A 17499-nucleotide genomic window follows, 5' to 3' on the forward strand; every position below is an offset into this window, starting at 1 on the left:
GAGACCTGCAACATGTCAGACATAAGGAGAGAGGTTTCCCAAGCAGGGACAAGTAATAGTGAGTGTCTGTGTTTTGTGGTTAAGATGGAGGTTATGTCTCCTGAGGAGATTAAAAAACCGAGGAAAGGGGAATGAGGTAGACTTCTCTCAATCAGAATGTACGAAGGGAGCATCCAAGATACAGTTAGGGAGAGCCTAGGGAGTAGACCTAATGGGAGGTCTGAGCTTCAGGCACCACCATCTTGACTGCCTCACTGGGCTGATTTCTACACACAGATATCCTGCTCCATCTGGTAGCTATGATAGCGTACATGTAAAGAATTGGAGAGTCAAAGTGCATGGTAGTATTCACAAGATCTGAACATCAAACTATAATCTTCCTCCTTGTTTCATAATGTCTCCTATTCAAACCCGTGTTGTAAAAGAGCCCTCGGGCTGTTTTCACTGTCGTTCTGACTTGCACTGGTTTATGATCCATCCTCACGCTGGGATTGAATTTACACCTTCCCACCTCTTACGTTTCCTTTCGTTCTATGATACCCATGCAATTTACTTTCATCATTCACCCCCAACTCTTCCTAAAACCAATAACCTTCTAGTACAAGAAACAACTTGATGCATCCCCACAGAGAGCTGGCATTAGTTTTTGATTTGGATAGGAAACTTGGTGATGGTATCGTTCTTTCCTGACGGTCATGGTCATGGTGTAAAGACCTTCTGGAAGGGAGGAAAGGAAAATGTTGGCAACCAGCAGCAGGGACACTTAACTTTTTAGTTACTTCCTCATAGGGCCAATGTGGAGGGATAGAGTTCACTTGCTGTATCTTATTTAAGAAAGCAATTTGTCAGTGTGACAAAGCAAAGTATTTGTACAGTGAGTCCGTGTTTATCAGTACAAAGACATGACTTGGAGAATGTATGCATTCTTGGATGAAATTTTCTCATGACATGCATGCTACATTTAAAATGTTCACTCTGGGCAGGTATAGCGGTACACTCCTGTAATCCCAGCATTTGGGAAGTGGAGGCAGGTGAATCAAGAAGTCAAGGCAGCCTTGGTTATATGACGGTCTCTAAAACAAACAAGACCGGTATTAACTCTTTCTAGTTTTATTACTATACTGAAAGGTTAACCTTGTACTTACACGTTTCAGACTCACAATTATGCTCCCTAGCTAATTATTTCTTTTTCAAACATCTTCAAATCATGTTTAATAATTCATTTTATTTTTACTAGTTGATTATTTTATTTGCTAATCTGTAGCATCTGTAAAAAAAATTTTTTTTTACCTCTCTAATCAGGACATAACAGTTACTTTTGTAGCTCATGTATAAAATTTCTCAGAGATTAGGTCTATCACCTAATAATCATGGTTAGTTAGGACTACAAAAATCTCAGAACTGTAGGTTAAAATTGCCTGATACTGACACCTGTATGCCTCAAGTAGGCATCCACGTACTCTTTTATTTCTTTCATTAGACCTGCTTTTCTTAGCAGACTGAGTTTAAAGAGTTTAAAATGCACATTAGTCACGTGTCAGAAGTAACCCAACAGAGCAGAGCTTAGTTTTGACTCATGACTTCGGCTAGTGCAGGTGGAGGTGTAGCGGAGAGGTGTGGTCTGGGGCAGGGTTATGAAGAAGTTGCACGTCCACATGCCAAGAAACACAGAGCAGGTTGGAATCATCTGGGAATAATTCTCCAAGCTTGCCTCTTAGTGATGGACTTAAGGCCTCCTAAATACTCTCCAGCGTTCAAAGTAGTACTTCAAGCTAAGCACTGGCCTGAAAAACATGAGCCCTTGGGGGGCATTTCTGCCTCAAACCATAACAAAATATATTTTCTTTGTTTTTCAATACAGGAAATAAAGTCCTTACTCTCACTGTTTGGAGGCCAGTTCACTCACAGTCAGGAAACTTACGGAAAGGTAAGGTGATTTTTTTTTGTTTTTTTTAAACTATGAGGTAGTTTAGTTTTGGAGCCATTTTGAATGGTTATGACCTGGGAACACAGATTTAGGTTACCCCAAATTCCTTGTTCCATTGAAGCAGTTTTCCTGGTTTTACAGAACGAAGAGAGTCATAAATTAAGGTAAAGCTAAAATATGTCCTACCATACGTCAGAGAGGTGGTTATATCAAGGTGCAGGAAGCATCTCAGGCCTGTAGAGACGTTATCGGAAGCATTTTTTTCATCTATTAGTGCAATATGTTAATTTCCACACAGAGACAGGCAGACGTTAGCCCGAGGCAGGTGCTGCAGTTCTCATCAGTCATTGGTCTCTGTGGACAGAGCTTCTTTCTTGAGTTCCCGCTCACAGTCACCCTGTCAGCCAAGCCTCACAGTTGTGCATACAGGGGCCACATATTCTTTCTAAGGTCTTGGAGTCAGGAATGGTCATTGCGAGTATCTGTTGTAGATGAGGCTGAGAAACAGGCAGGGCAGCTGTCTTCAGAAGAGAGGAATAGCTGATAAGACCTTTAACAAGAAACTTGGGAATCATATCAAAACTGTAAGTCATCATGACCTAGTTCTGAAGTACTTTATTTTTCCTCTATCTGATACAATACTGATGTGTGACTTGTAAAGTTTCCTGTGCTTAATTAAGTGATTAAGAGCACCATTTGGCCTAATGGAGTGGGGGTAACAGATGAAGGAACATGCATTTAAAACAACTAAAATGAACATATTAAGTAGATTGACTGTGGTTCCTCCTATATTTACGGCTGCTTGTGCTCAATGATCTAACTGTCTTACATATATGTGAATGGTTAGAAATGGGACTTCAGTAGAGTTTCTGTAATAATAACCCTAACTCTTTTTAGTTAGTAAAATAGAAATATCATTTAATTGAATTTTAATCCCTGCTAATTACTATAGGACTGTACTGGCTGATTTTGTGTGTCAACTTGACACAGGCTGGAGTTATCACAGAGAAAGGAGCTTCAGTTGGGGAAATACCTCCATGAGATCCAGCTGTGGGGCATTTTCTCAATTAGTGATCAAGGGGGGAGGGCCCACTGTGGGTGGTACCATCTCTGGGCTGGTGGTCTTGGGTTCTATAAGAGCAGGCTGAGCAAGCCAGTAAGAAACATCCCTGCATGGCCTCTGCATCAGCTCCTGCTTCCTGACCTGCTTGAGTTCCAGTCCTGACCTCCTTTAGTGATGAACAGCAGTGTGGAAGTGTAAGCTCAATAAACCCTTTCCTCTCCAACTTGCTTCTTGGTCATGATGTTTGTGCAGGAATAGAAACCCTGACTAAGACAAAGATATTTTAGATACTAATAAAATCAAGAACTTTCAGTACTTGTTATTATTAGAAGTTAGTATCTTTTGTATAATTTGGAGAAAAAGAGTAAATCCAAATTTTTGAGTATCTGCTAATAAACTTTTAAGTAAAAGTTTAATTTAATAGCTAGATTTATTTTATCCTAATTAAACTGAATTATTAGAATATATATATATATATATATACACACACACACATATATATGTATATAAAATCACAATGTACACACACAGTGGAAACACTTGAATTTTTAAAATAGTAGTTTTATTTATTTTTTTAAAAGATATTTATTTTATGCATATGAGTACACTGTAACTGTCTTCAGACACACACCAGAAGAGGACATTAGATTCCATTACAGATGGGTATGACTCACCATGCGGTTGCTGGGAATTGAACTCAGGACCTCTGAATGAGCAGTCAGTGTTCTTAACCTCTCAGCCATCTCTCCAGCACCTAAATAGTAGTTTTAAATAAGGTAAGGGTTTAGGGTAAGTCACAACGTAAAGACATGATCAAGAGAAAGGGCATTTATAGCCTCTTGAAAATTAAGATTTGCATTATTTTATCACTTAGAAATATACCAGAAGCACATGCCTTTAGTCCTAGAACCTAGGAGACAAATGCTGGAGTATCTTTGAGTTTGAGGCTAGCCTTGGCTACATGATGAGTTTCAGGATATCCATGGTTATATAGAGTGACCATCTCTCACCCCCAACCACAAAAGAAGGAAAAAAAACCAACCAGGTATAATATTAAATATCATAAATGATTTAAAAACCTGAATATCTTAAAATCAAGAAAATTTTGTTTGTTTGTTTTTTGAGACATGGTTTCTGTATAGCTCTGGTTGTTCTGGAATTTACTCTGTAGACCATGCTGGCCTTGAACTCACAGAGATCAACCCAGCTCTGCCTCCAGGCGCGGGGATTAAAGATATGAGCTAACACAGCCTGGTTAAAATCATAAGTTTTAAAGAAACAAAACATGAGAGATGTCAGTCACTTGGTACTCCACAGTCAGCATGGTAGCATCGAAGATGAGTATCATGCAGCAGTTCTGAAGTCCATATGAGTGTGCTCTCAGATGATGTGAGAAAGTTGAGGTAGGGTGAGTTTGTATCAGACCATACCCGTGTATGACCATATATAGACTTTACATAGACCATACATAGTAGCCACAAAGTTTTGCTTGTGAGGCTTGCCTTTAATGGCTGAGCCGCCTCTAGCCCTATATCCACAATTTTCAAAAGCTAAGGTGACTTTCCTCATTTGAGTTATTTTGAATTTCTCTGTAGTATAGTATCAGAGTTGGAAGAAGAAAGATTGAACATGACAATCTCATCTTTTTCTTTCAAAAGCTGAGAGGCTGTAAGTTGAAGTAGTCTGTTACCGGCCTTCGTTCCAGAGTGACTCAGTCACTGACCGGAAGGACGGAGGGGAGGAAGTGATTCTGATGTGTGAGCTTGGTGACCTGAGGGCAGCGGGCACTGCTGCGCTTGGCCATGCTGTCATGGCTCTTTCCAGCCTGTTCATTGGCTGAGGGCACTGACGACTGAGAAATGTTTAAGTTAATAACAGTAATCTACACCATGGCTTTACATCATCATTAATTCACGGGACACCTCAGGCCGCAGCTATCCATAAGATGAGAGACCAGGCTGGGCATGGTAGTGTACCCTATCTTTCTGTCACTTGGGAAGTTATGACAGGAAAAGGATCCTCGCCTGGGCAGCTTAGTGAGGCGTTTCTGTGAGTAGGTGGGGGTGGGGTGTGTGTCACAGTTTGGTTTCTCTTATGGTGATAAACATAATGACCAAAAATGACTTGTGGAGGAAAGGATTTATTTGGCTTATACAACCTGATCCCAGTCAGTGATGATGGAAGTCAGGGCAGGACTCTGGAGGCTGGCCTTAAGTAGAGATCATGGAGGAGTGCTACTTACTGGCTTGCCCAGTTTGCTTTCTAACATGCCCAGCATCTCCAGCATCCCTGGAAGGGATGGCACAGCTTCCAGTGGGCAGGGCCCTTCCTTATCAATCATTTATCCAGAAAACATCCAGCTGACTTCCCTCAAGGCCAATGTGACAGAGGCAGTTCCTCATCTAAGTGTGTCTAGTAACAAAAACCCAATCTATATAGAGAGCAAATGGAGGGAGAGAGGGAAGGAGAGATTTAGTAATCTAAAAAAATAAGTCACAATGTATTACTTAGTTAAAGATATTGTCAGTGATGTTGAGTCACAAAAGTCCATCAATACACTCTGTCTTTCTGAGTTGGTTTTCTAGTCTGTAAATACAAATGAAGGGAAATCCTGAACTGCATTGTTGTACGCAGGCCTGTAATTTCAACACTTGGAAGGGAAGTTGGAAGGTCTTCACAAATGAAATAGGAGGCCAGTATGAAAACTAGTTTTAAGAAAAAAGTAACTTTAAAGTATATTTTACTAATATTTTCATTTATGGAGTGGTTTATTAAAGTGTTCCTATATTTTAGAGTATTTTCCCAACAACTTATCCACCAAAATATCTTCTCTTTTTATTATCAGAATGATTTTATTTTGAACAAAGATGAGATTTACCAATTTTACATGGTTAAAAAGGAATTTCTGCTGGTGACTCTTTGAATCAAAACATGTTAGACCTATTGCAGCAGTAATTTGCATGCCTGTTTTTATTTTCTTTCAGTCTCCATTTTGGATTCTTAACATTCCCTCTGAAGATATTGCGAGAAACTTAATGAAACGAACTGTGTGCGCCAAGTAAGTGAAGCTCTTATGTGGGAGTGCACACACAAGGTCTCATGTGGGAGTGCATACACAAGATCTCACAACCACTGTGGTCTGGTTCTTGCTGTGGAAGGTAGCAGAGGGACATCAGCTTGAAGTTTCACAGATTTACCATTGGGTGATGAGGAGGGAACAGAGAGTTACCTTCTGCAGCAGAGGTGACAAGCCAGTCCTAACACCAGCAGGAGGAGTACTGAGTGATGTATTCTTACATAGAAATGTGTGTGCCACACTCAGGGTAACTAAGTCATGGAAAATCTAAGCCTGCTTTTCTCATTCTTGATTTTAACTTGAATAATCAGATTAGTAAATTTTACTATTCTTTGTAGGGCTGTATTTGTGGGGAAATACTGTGTAAATTTGGCTTTGTCATGGAATATCTTGGTTTCTCCATCTATGGTAATTGAGAGTTTTCCAGGGTATAGTAGTCTGGGCTGGCATTTGTGTTCTCTTAGGGTCTGTATGAAGTCTACCCAGGATCTTCTAGCTTTCATAGTTTCTGATAGAAGTCTGGGGTAATTCTGATAGGTCTGCCTTTATATGTTACTTGACCTTTTCCCCTTATTGCTTTTAATATTCTTTCTTTGTTTTGTGCATTTGGTGTTTTGACTATTATGTGATGGGAGGAATTTCTTCTCCAGTCCAATCTATTTGGAGTTTTATAGGCTTCTTGCATATTCATGGGCATCTCTTTCTTTAGGTTAGGGAAGTTTTCTTCTATAATTTTGCTGAAAATATTTACTGGCCCTTTGATGTGTAAATCTTCACTCTCTTCTATACCTATTGTCCTTAGTTTTTGGTCTTCTCATTGTGTTCTGGATTTCCTGGATGTTTTGGGTTACAAGCTTTATGCATTTTGCATTTTCTTTTGACTGTTGAGTCCATGGTTTCTATGGTATCTTGTGTACCTGAGATTCTCTCTTCTATCTCTTCTATTAGGTTGGTGATGCTTGAGTCTCTAACTCCTGATCTCTTTCCTAGGTTTTCTACCTCCAGGGTTGTCTCCCTTTGTGATTTCTTTATTGTTTCTATTTTCATTTTTAGATACTGAATGGTTTTGTTCAATTCCCTCACCTGTTTGGTTGTGTTTTCCTGTAATTCTTTAAGGGATTTTTGTGTTTCCTCTTTAAGTGCTTCTACCTGTTTACCTGTGTTCTTCTGTATTTCTTTAAGGGAGTTATTTATGTCCTTCTTAAAGTCCTTTATCATCATCATGAGATATGATTTTTAAATCAGAGTCTTGATTTTCTGGTGTATTGGGATATCCAGGGCTTGCTGTGGTGGGAGAACTGGGTTCTAATGATGCCAAGTAGCCTTGGTTTGTGTTGCTTATGTTTTTGCCCTTGCTTCTTGCCATCTGGTTATCTGTGGCATTAGCTGTTTTTGTTGCCTGTGACTGTTGCTTGTCCCCCCTGTAAGCCTGTGTGTCAGCATTCTGGGGAGACCAGCTCTCTCCAGGCAGAATTTGGGTATGGAGAGCTGTGGCACAGGGTCATCTCTGGGGTACACATGGAAACTGGAAGGATCCTGTCCCAGGCTGTTTCTTGGTTCCTGTGTCCTGATGGTTCTGAATAGGTCCCTTTTGGACCAGAAATTGGAACAGAAGTGGTGGTCTTACCTGTGCTCATAGGTGTGTCAGCACGCCTGGGAGACCAGATCTCGCCAAGTGGGCTTTGGGTATGACCCACAGGGTCAGTTCGGGGGCGCAGATGGAAACAGGAGGCAACAATAATTTTTTAGTTAACAATAATGACTTGGAAATGGATATAAGAGAAAAACTGAAGACTATTTGTATAGCAAATTATTCCATGTTGTAGGATCTGGAGAGACTGCTCTTTCCATATGCAGTATTTTTTGCATTAACTAATCATGTTAAGATCTATAGCTATTTAAGATATTCAAACTCCAGAAGTAAGTGATATTAGGTTTAAAATAGCCATGCACATACTCAGAACTTAACTGTTTAAAGCCTGTCTTTTGATGTATACTTTTGATAAATAGAAAATTAATAATTTATACTTTTGTAAAACATATAAGGATTTATGTTTGGTTGTTTTTCCTTTCCATGGCTGGGATTTCCCTGAAGATGCTGTTTATGAGAGGAGCATTACTTGCTCTATATTTAGTAGAAGACAAATTCACTTTCAAAAATAGGTTTTGTTCCCTACAGATAATAGACTTTGAAGGACATACTTTAATGTCATTCAAAATTTTCTATAGTTAAGGTAGGCTTACAATTAATTTAAATTAGTTTTAGTATGGATTTTAAAAACATTTATTTTTATTTTATTCATATATCTGTGTGCCTAGATATCAGCATGTGTACATGTGTGCAGATGCATTCAGAGGCCAGAAGACGAGTTTGATCCCATGCAACTATAGTTACTGGTGGTTGTAAGATGCCTGATGTGGGTGTTGGGAACCAAATTGGGTTCTCTGCAAGAGCAGCAGGACCTCTTACCCACTGAGCAGTCTCTACAGATCCTTCAGTATGGAGTATTTTGTACATATCACAAAATGTGAAACATAGAGCAAAACCTGGGTACTTATTTTGTTAGAGCTCAACATTTTCAGGAACTTAGTAAGTTTTACCAAATAATAGCTAAATACTAATAGTAGGGTATGTATTTGCATCCCCTCTCCCTTTATAATAGAGAAAACATTGAAAAAAATGGTTTTCTGCAGGTTTCCTTAAAAAAAAAATGTGATTTTATTGCATGGTTTGACCTAGTGTAATGTGTAATAGTAAGGGCATGAGATAGCACTCTGTGGTTGATAGTGTGCTTATTAGCACATACAAGACTCTGGGTCAAGCCCTAGCCCCTCTCAAATATATGCACATGTGTTTCTACATTTCGTATGTGTATAAATGATGAAAACTTGGAAATACCTTAACTTAATGTTGAGATTCCCACCTTTCATGTAAGGTTCAACTTCTTTGTGTGGTTTGGGGTTATATTGTTATTTGTTTCCAATGTACGTATTTCTCACAAGTATATTAGGAAGCATAGCCAATGATCATTTTATTGTGCCAAGCATAAAGAAATAGTAAAATAACTATTATGTATTGTTGTCTGAACTAAATTCTTTACTGAGGTTAGTACCAATCATTTATTTCCTAGGTCTATATTTGAACTATGGGGTCATGGAAAATCTCCTGAGGAGCTGTATACTTCTCTTAAAAGTTACCCTGTGGAGAAGATGGTGCGTAGTGAAATGTGATTTTACATAGGCAAGTATGCACGTTTGGTATAATTCCTAAACTTAAAAAACTATTCTGCTTCTATTTTAGGTTCCATTTCTGCATTCAGACTCAACATATAAAATAAAGATTCACACGTTTAATAAAACATTAACTCAAGAAGAAAAAGTGAAACGAATAGATGTAAGTGGTACTAGCTGACCCAGAGCCTGCAGTCAGTGCACCCTAGCTGTCGATGTATGTGAACATGTGAGATCGGCTGACCCAGAGCCCGCAGTCAGTGAACCCTAGCTGTCGATGTATGTGAACATGTGAGATTGCTGATCCAGAGCCTGCAGTCAGTGCACCCTAGCCGTCGATGTATGTGAACATGTGAGATCGGCTGACCCAGAGCCCGCAGTCAGTGAACCCTAGCTGTCGATGTATGTGAACATGTGAGATTGCTGATCCAGAGCCTGCAGTCAGTGCACCCTAGCCGTCGATGTATGTGAACATGTGAGATCGGCTGACCCAGAGCCCGCAGTCAGTGAACTCTAGCTGTCGATGTATGTGAACATGTGAGATTGCTGACCCAGAGCCTGCAGTCTGTGAACTCTAGCTGTCGATGTATGTGAACATGTGAGATCGGCTGACCCAGAGCCCGCAGTCAGTGAACTCTAGCTGTCGATGTATGTGAACATGTGAGATCGGCTGACCCAGAGCCCGCAGTCAGTGAACCCTAGCTGTCGATGTATGTGAACATGTGAGATTGCTGACCCAGAGCCTGCAGTCAGTGCACCCTAGCTGTCGATGTATGTGAACATGTGAAATAGGCTGACCCAGAGCCCGCAGTCAGTGAACTCTAGCTGTCGATGTACGTGAACATGTGAGATTGGCTGACCCAGAGCCCGTAGTCAGTGAACCCTAGCTGCTGATGTATGTGAACATGTGAGATCGGCTGACCCAGAGCCCGCAGTCAGTGAACTCTAGCTGTCGATGTACGTGAACATGTGAGATTGGCTGACCCAGAGCCCGTAGTCAGTGCGCCCTAGCTGTCGATGTATGTGAACATGTGAGATTGGCTGACCCAGAGCCCGCAGTCAGTGCGCCCTAGCTGTCGATGTATGTGAACATGTGAGATCGGCTGACCCAGAGCCCGCAGTCAGTGAACTCTAGCTGTCGATGTATGTGAACATGTGAAATAGGCTGACCCAGAGCCTGCAGTCAGTGAACCCTAGCTGTCAATGTATGTGAACATGTGAGATTGCTGACCCAGAGCCTGCAGTCTGTGAACTCTAGCTGTCGATGTACGTGAACATGTGAGATCGGCTGACCCAGAGCCTGCAGTCAGTGAACTCTAGCTGTCGATGTATGTGAACATGTGAGATTGCTGACCCAGAGCCCGCAGTCAGTGAACTCTAGCTGTCGATGTATGTGAACATGTGAGATTGGCTGACCCAGAGCCCGCAGTCAGTGAACCCTAGCTGTCGATGTATGTGAACATGTGAGATCGCTGACCCAGAGCCCGCAGTCAGTGAACTCTAGCTGTCGATGTATGTGAACATGTGAAATAGGCTGACCCAGAGCCTGCAGTCAGTGAACCCTAGCTGTCGATGTATGTGAACATGTGAAATAGGCTGACCCAGAGCCCGCAGTCAGTGAACCCTAGCTGTCGATGTACGTGAACATGTGAGATTGCTGACCCAGAGCCTGCAGTCAGTGCGCCCTAGCTGCTGATGTATGTGAACATGTGAGATCGCTGTTCCAGAGCCTGTATGTAGTCATTGCACCATAGTTGCTGATGTATATAATATCTGTTAGGTACTTTCCATGTTTTGTGTGTATGTGTATTTCTTGTTTCATTCTGACACCAGACTTAGACTCACTCAGTATATATAAGTAGATAAGCACTATTTTCTAGGATTCTTTTTGTAAATTTTTGAAGTACATTAGAATTAATTTTTTATTTTTTATCTTTTTAGGCACTTGAATTTTTGCCATTTCAAGGAAAAGTTAACTTAAAGAAACCACAGCATGTATTCTCCATTTTGGAAGACTATGGTTTGGACCCAAACTCTATCCCTGAGAATCCATATAATATTTATTTTGGCAGATGGGTGAGTATGTTCTTTCTACCTATCTTACTTAATTTTTTGTTTCTTTGTTTGTTTGTTCTATTTCTTTAAGCTAAATGTGGGGGTGTAGGTCAGTCAGGAACACTGGTCAAGTGTTCATGAGGCGTGAAGAAAATACAGCAGAATGCCATGCTGTTATATATATATATATATATGTAAAAATTTGAAGCAACTTGAGAGTAAGAACTGGTGTATGGATTAAAATTGCCCAAATGTATGTACTTATGATCTGTAGTTTTTAGATAGGAGACCTAGGACAAGGGTACCTGATGATGGAAAGCAAGCCTTCCCAGGATGTCAGGACTACTGTTCATGCAGCAAGAAGAGGGCAGAGTGTGAGGCCTGTTTGGTGATCTGTGGAGATCTCAACTCTGAGTCTTCCTTTCTGAGAGGAAATCATGGACGTGCTCTGCTCACTTCTTTGAGGCTGGAATACATGGACAGAAGCCAGGATCCATGTCACTATGTCTTGTCTTGAAAGACGAGAGGGAGATGAGAATACTCAAGACCACTTCTTAGGATAATTATATTTAAATTTGGGTCCTTCTGGATTTGAAGAGAAGTACAAAGATTTGATTTTAATGATCTCAATCCAGTTTAAAAAATGTCACAGAGACAAACAATTCTCAGCAAAGGAATATTGAATGCCTGAGAAGTATTTAAAGAAATTCAAAGATCTTAGTCATCAGGGACATGCGAATCAAAGCAAGTGTGAGATTCCATCTTATACTGGTCAGAATGGCTAAGATCAAAAATTCAAGTGATAGCACAAGATGTCAAGAATGTGGAGCAAGGCTGAAAGCAATCTACAGATTCAATGCAGTCCCCATCAAAATTCCAACTCAATTCTTCATAGAGTTAGAGCAATTTGCAAATTCATTTGGAATAACAAAAAACCCAGGATAGTAAAAACTATTCCCAACAATAAAAACTTCTGGGGGAATTGCCATCCCTGACCTCAAGCTGTATTACGGAGCAATAGTGATAAAAACTGCATGGTATTGGTACAGAGACAGGCAGGTAAATCAGTGGAACAGAATTGAAGATCCAGAAATGGACCCACACACCTATGATCACTTGATCTTTGATAAAGGAGTCAAAACCATCCAGTGGAAAAAAGACAGCATTTTCAACAAATGGTGCAGGTTCAACTGGTGGTCAGCATGTGGAAGAATGCAAATCGATTCATTCTTATCTCCTTGTACAAAGCTCAAGTCTAAGTGGATCAAGGACCTCCACATAAAACCAGATACACTGAAACTAATAGAAGAGAAAGTGGGGAAGAGCCTCAAAGACATGGGCACCAGGGAAAATTTCCTGAATAGAACACCAATAGCTTATGCTCTAAGATCAAGAATCAACAAATGGGATCTCCTAAAATTGTAAAGCTTCTGTAAGGCAAAGGACACTGTCAATAGGACAAAACCGCAACCAACAGATTGGAGAAAGATCTTTACCAATCCTTTATCTGATAGAAGGCTAATATCCACTATATACAAAGAACTCAAGAAGTTAGAGTCCAGTGAACCAAATAACCCTATTAAAAATGGGGTACAGAGCTAAACAATTCTCAACTGAGGAATACCAAATGACTGAGAAGCACCTAAAGAAATATTCAAAATCTTTAGTCATCAGGGAAATGCAAATCAAGATAACCCTGAGATTCTACCTCACACCACTCAGAATGGCTAAGATCAAAAAACTCAAGTGACTTACTGGCGAGTATGGAGAAAGAGGAACACTTCTCCCTTGCTGGTGAGATTGCAAGCTGGTACAATTGTGGAAGTCAGTCTGGCGGTTCCTTAGAAAATTGGACATAGTACTACTACCTGTGGACACAACTATACCACTCCTGGGCACATACCCAAAAGATGCTCCAGCATGTAATAAGGACACATGCTCTACTATGTTCATAGCAACCATATTTATAATAGCCAGAAGCTGGAAACAACCTAGATATTCCTCAACAGAGGAATGGATTAAAAAAATGTGGTACATTTACACAGTGGAGTACTACTCAGCAATTAAAAATAATGAATTCATGAAATTCTTAGGCAAATGGATGAAACTAGAAAATATCATCCTGAGTGTGGTAACCCAGTCACAAAAGAACCCACATGGTATATACTCACTAGTAAGTGGATATTAGCCCCAAAAGCTCCAATACCCAAGATAACAATTCACAAACCACATGAAGCTCAAGAAGGAAGACCAAAGTGTAGATGCTTCAGTCCTTCTTAGAAGTGGGAACAAAATACTTAGGAGAAAATAAGGAGATAAAGTATGGAGCAGAGACTGAAGGAAAGGCCATTCAGAGACTGTCCCATCTGGGAATACATTCCCTATATGGATGCCAAACCCAGACACTATTGTGGATGCCAAGTGCTTGCTAACAGGTGCCTGACATAGCTTTTTCCTGAGAGGTTCTGCCTGACAAATACAGAGGGGGATGTTCGCAGTCAACCTTTGGACAGAGCACAGGGTCCCCAATGGAGGAGTTAGAGAAAGAACTGAAGGAGCTGAAGGAATTTGCATAGGAAAAACAATATCAACCAACTAGATTCCCCAGAGCTCCCAGGGACTAAACCACCAACCAAAGAGTACACATAGACGGACCCATGGTTCCAGGCATATGTTGCAGAGGATGGTGTGTTGGGCATCAATGGGAGGAGAGGCCCTTGGTCCTGCGAAAGCTTGATGCCCCAGTGTAGGGGAATGCCAGAGCAGGGAGGTGGGAGTTTGTGGGGGAACATCCTCATAAAAGCAGGGAGATGGGAGTTGGGATAGGTAGTTTCTGGAGGGGAAACTGGGAAAGTTGATAACATTTGAAATGTAAATAAATAAAATGTCCAATAATAAAATAAAAAGAATGTGGATCAAGGGGGGACACTCCTCCATTGCTGGTAGAAGTGCAAACAACTACTCTGGAATCATTTTGGCTGTTTTCAGAAAACTGGGAATAGTTCTACCTAGAGACCCAGCTATATCTATCCTGGGCATATACCCAAAAGATGTTCCACCATCCCTTTTATTTTTTTACTTGATTAAGTTTAGGATAGTAATAAGTGGAAAGAAGTGTTCTTCTTAGCAAGGTGCTATAATTCACAATAAAATTATCTTGAGTCTGTTCTGTATAGCTAGACTAACTTGAAAAATACCTCTGATCTAGATTGCAGATGGACAAAGAGAGCTAATTGAGTCATACAGTGTCAAAAAGAGACATTTTATTGGAAATACAAGTATGGATGCTGGTTTATCATTCATCATGACCAACCATGCAAAAGTGAAAGAAAATGATCTTGTCTTTGACCCCTTTGTTGGAACAGGTATTATAAATCCATTGGTTACACAAATGCATAGATGTTGCTTATTTATAGTGGTGAGGGACAAGAGAGTGAATTGACAGACCATCTTTTCTTGTATAATACTTAAAACACTTTGTCACTTGGTGGATGTGACTAGGATTTTGTAGGTTTTATTCCAAGCAAGCCACTGGGGGGAGCATTGGTCTTATTTTTTCACAGATGTCTTACAGTATCTCATCCATTTGATTCTGTTCAAGTGTGATTCTGAGGGTGACTGTAGATGACTAGATCCTGCCTGCTGATCTACCACATACCACACTCTTTTTAACTTCCCTGGGATGTTCCACTAATTAAGTCTGTGGAAAGCCTGAAATTCCAAGTTGACTTCATCTGATTTTGGTGTCCTTCTTGCCTCGGAGCGCTTTCTTGCTTGATGTAGCCCTTGGGCAGGCGTTACTTTATTCAATTTTCATCTGACTAACTCCATTATTCTTGTTTAGTTAGTGACTCTGAGGCTGTCAGTCTAAGGAGCAGTGAGGGTGCAAATGTTGAGTAAATGTGTGAAGTACCACATGTGCACTCTACTCTGATGACAACTAACATGAAGATATTGTTTTCCTGGGGCGGCAACGGTACAAGGAGTGTTACACAGTGTAACGCTTTTGTAGAGTGACTCCAGCAGTTGACTCCACAGTTCGTGTCTTTGCTTCTGCAGAGCTGTCTCTCTCAGGCTTTACTGGCTGCTACTTGCACCCAAAGTAACTTCACAAGTGTGACCAAATGTGATTAGGAAGAATTAGTATCAGGTCCAGAATTCTTAGCTGGTACGAGGAGTTTTTTGGAATTTGTTTTGAACTAATTCTCTAGTGAGCTTTCTGCTGTGCCTCTGTGCCTCTTACCCTCAACCTACCCATTTTGTCTTCCTCTCTTCGTTTATCTGAACAGTGTCCTATATTTTGAGCTTGTTATTGGAACTAACATCAAGTTTCTTTAGAAGTTGTGAATATCTACAAATCCAATCTCAGCATAAGCTTTGTTCACATTTGACTTCCTTTATCATTTTATTTTGTTTATATGTTTTCTTTTTTTTTTTGGTTTTTTGGATTTGTTTTTTTTTTCCCCGAGTCAGGGTTTCTCTGTATAGCCCTGGCTGTCCTGGAACTCACTCTGTAGACCAGGCTGGCCTCGAACTCAGAAATCCACCTGCCTCTGCCTCCCAGAGTGCTGGGATTACAGGCGTGCGCCACCACTGCCCGGCTGTTTATATGTTTTCTTGAAATCATTTGAATCATTTGATGGTTGCATTCATTACATTATTCTCTCAAATATATTAGTATACATTCTCTTTTTTTAGTGTACCTTTCTTAAAAATAAGGATTTTATATACATATATATATGTACTCTCACACACACACACACACACACACACACACACACACACTGCATCTATATACTTATATTCTGTGGTTGGATATATTTTACTGTTAATGTTATCTTTGTAAATTGTTTAAGTGTAGAATAGTTTTCATTTGAGTTGCTTGAGTCTTTCTTCTTATGGGTATGAGTTATACATTCATAGCTGGACTATGACATTAGACATGTGTCCTTCCCAAGGCTTACAGATCCTGCTTCTCTGCCTCTCAGTATAATACTAATTTTTATCAGCATGGTATTATAACTTGATTTTCCATTGTGTAATCATGACTGTTTCATTTTCTATTCTTGCAGTTAATGTAAAGCACTGTAAAGGAGTTACATTAGGAGCTAATAAAGTATCCTGTTCCTTATCCAGGTGTTTCTTCCTCTTGAGACATCAGGGTTAGCATTCATTGACAAGATTCTTCTTTGAAACAGTTTTTCCTTATATGGCTTTTCTACTCTAGCACCTCTGTTACTGGTCTACTTTCATTATTTTATAAACAAGAAACCTTTTTTTACTTCCTGTTGTTAATCTTATTATTAGCATGAAATACTAAGTCCCCCGTTTTTCCTCTGATGATTTATATGTCCTGTTATTCCTTAATTACTTCCTTATTCACATTAGCCTACTTTCCCCAGGCCTTTCACATTGGATCTGTCTTTGTGATCTAGCATTCTCTTTTTATATTATTTTTTATGTTTTTAGGGAACTCTTTAAGTTTCTGGCTTATGTTTTACATCCCAAAGCCCTGGCTCCAGTCATTTCTCCCAGTAACCCTTGTTTCTTAGTAGGGAGATAGTATCAGGAACCAAGATCTGGGCTCTAAAGCTCTTCAGAGGGTAAGAAAGGAAATACACATGTGTATACACATAATATGTATAGGAGTGTAAATGGAAACACACATGGATATACTCCTGTGTTTATACACAGGATGTGCATGTGTGTAAATGGAAACACACACACACATATATATATATGTATATATATATACACACACGTAGTATGTATGTGAGAGCAAATGGAAATACACGTGCATATACTCCTGTGTGTATACACATTTTAAACCTACAGACAGACTTATCAGAAATCATTTGTTTTAATGTGTAGCAGTTATTTCTGTTGATTATCACATTTATTTCCTATTTGTTCCATTTGTCATGCATTCTCTGTACTCAGAACCCTGGTTCTTATGTTCAGCACGTTTGCTCTTTTGTTCAATTCTATAATTAGCTAACAAGATTGCCTTACCCATGCTGCTTGGGGGAAAAGAATCCTACTATATTAGCTTTCTGTTGCTGTGCTAAGACACCATGACCAAGGCAACTCACAGAGTAATGGGTTTATTTGGACTTACGGTTCTAGAGGCTAGGAATCCATCATGTG

General features: G+C 40.0%; 1 protein-coding gene across 2 annotated transcripts in view; it reads left to right on the forward strand.

Annotated features, from left to right (window-relative positions):
• The window catches only part of Trmt11 (tRNA methyltransferase 11 homolog), a 66396-nt gene that overhangs the window by 1588 nt on the left and 47309 nt on the right, over positions 1 to 17499 (forward strand). For both annotated transcript variants that reach the window (XM_052169708.1, XM_052169707.1), the window contains exons 2-7: positions 1862 to 1927; positions 5975 to 6048; positions 9198 to 9279; positions 9368 to 9460; positions 11239 to 11373; positions 14561 to 14717. In XM_052169708.1, coding sequence (XP_052025668.1) covers positions 1862 to 1927; positions 5975 to 6048; positions 9198 to 9279; positions 9368 to 9460; positions 11239 to 11373; positions 14561 to 14717 — 607 coding nt within the window. The remainder of the gene's footprint in view (positions 1 to 1861; positions 1928 to 5974; positions 6049 to 9197; positions 9280 to 9367; positions 9461 to 11238; positions 11374 to 14560; positions 14718 to 17499) is intronic.

This window comes from Apodemus sylvaticus, chromosome 23 (assembly GCF_947179515.1).
Source record: "Apodemus sylvaticus chromosome 23, mApoSyl1.1, whole genome shotgun sequence".
Lineage (NCBI taxonomy): Eukaryota > Metazoa > Chordata > Mammalia > Rodentia > Muridae > Apodemus > Apodemus sylvaticus.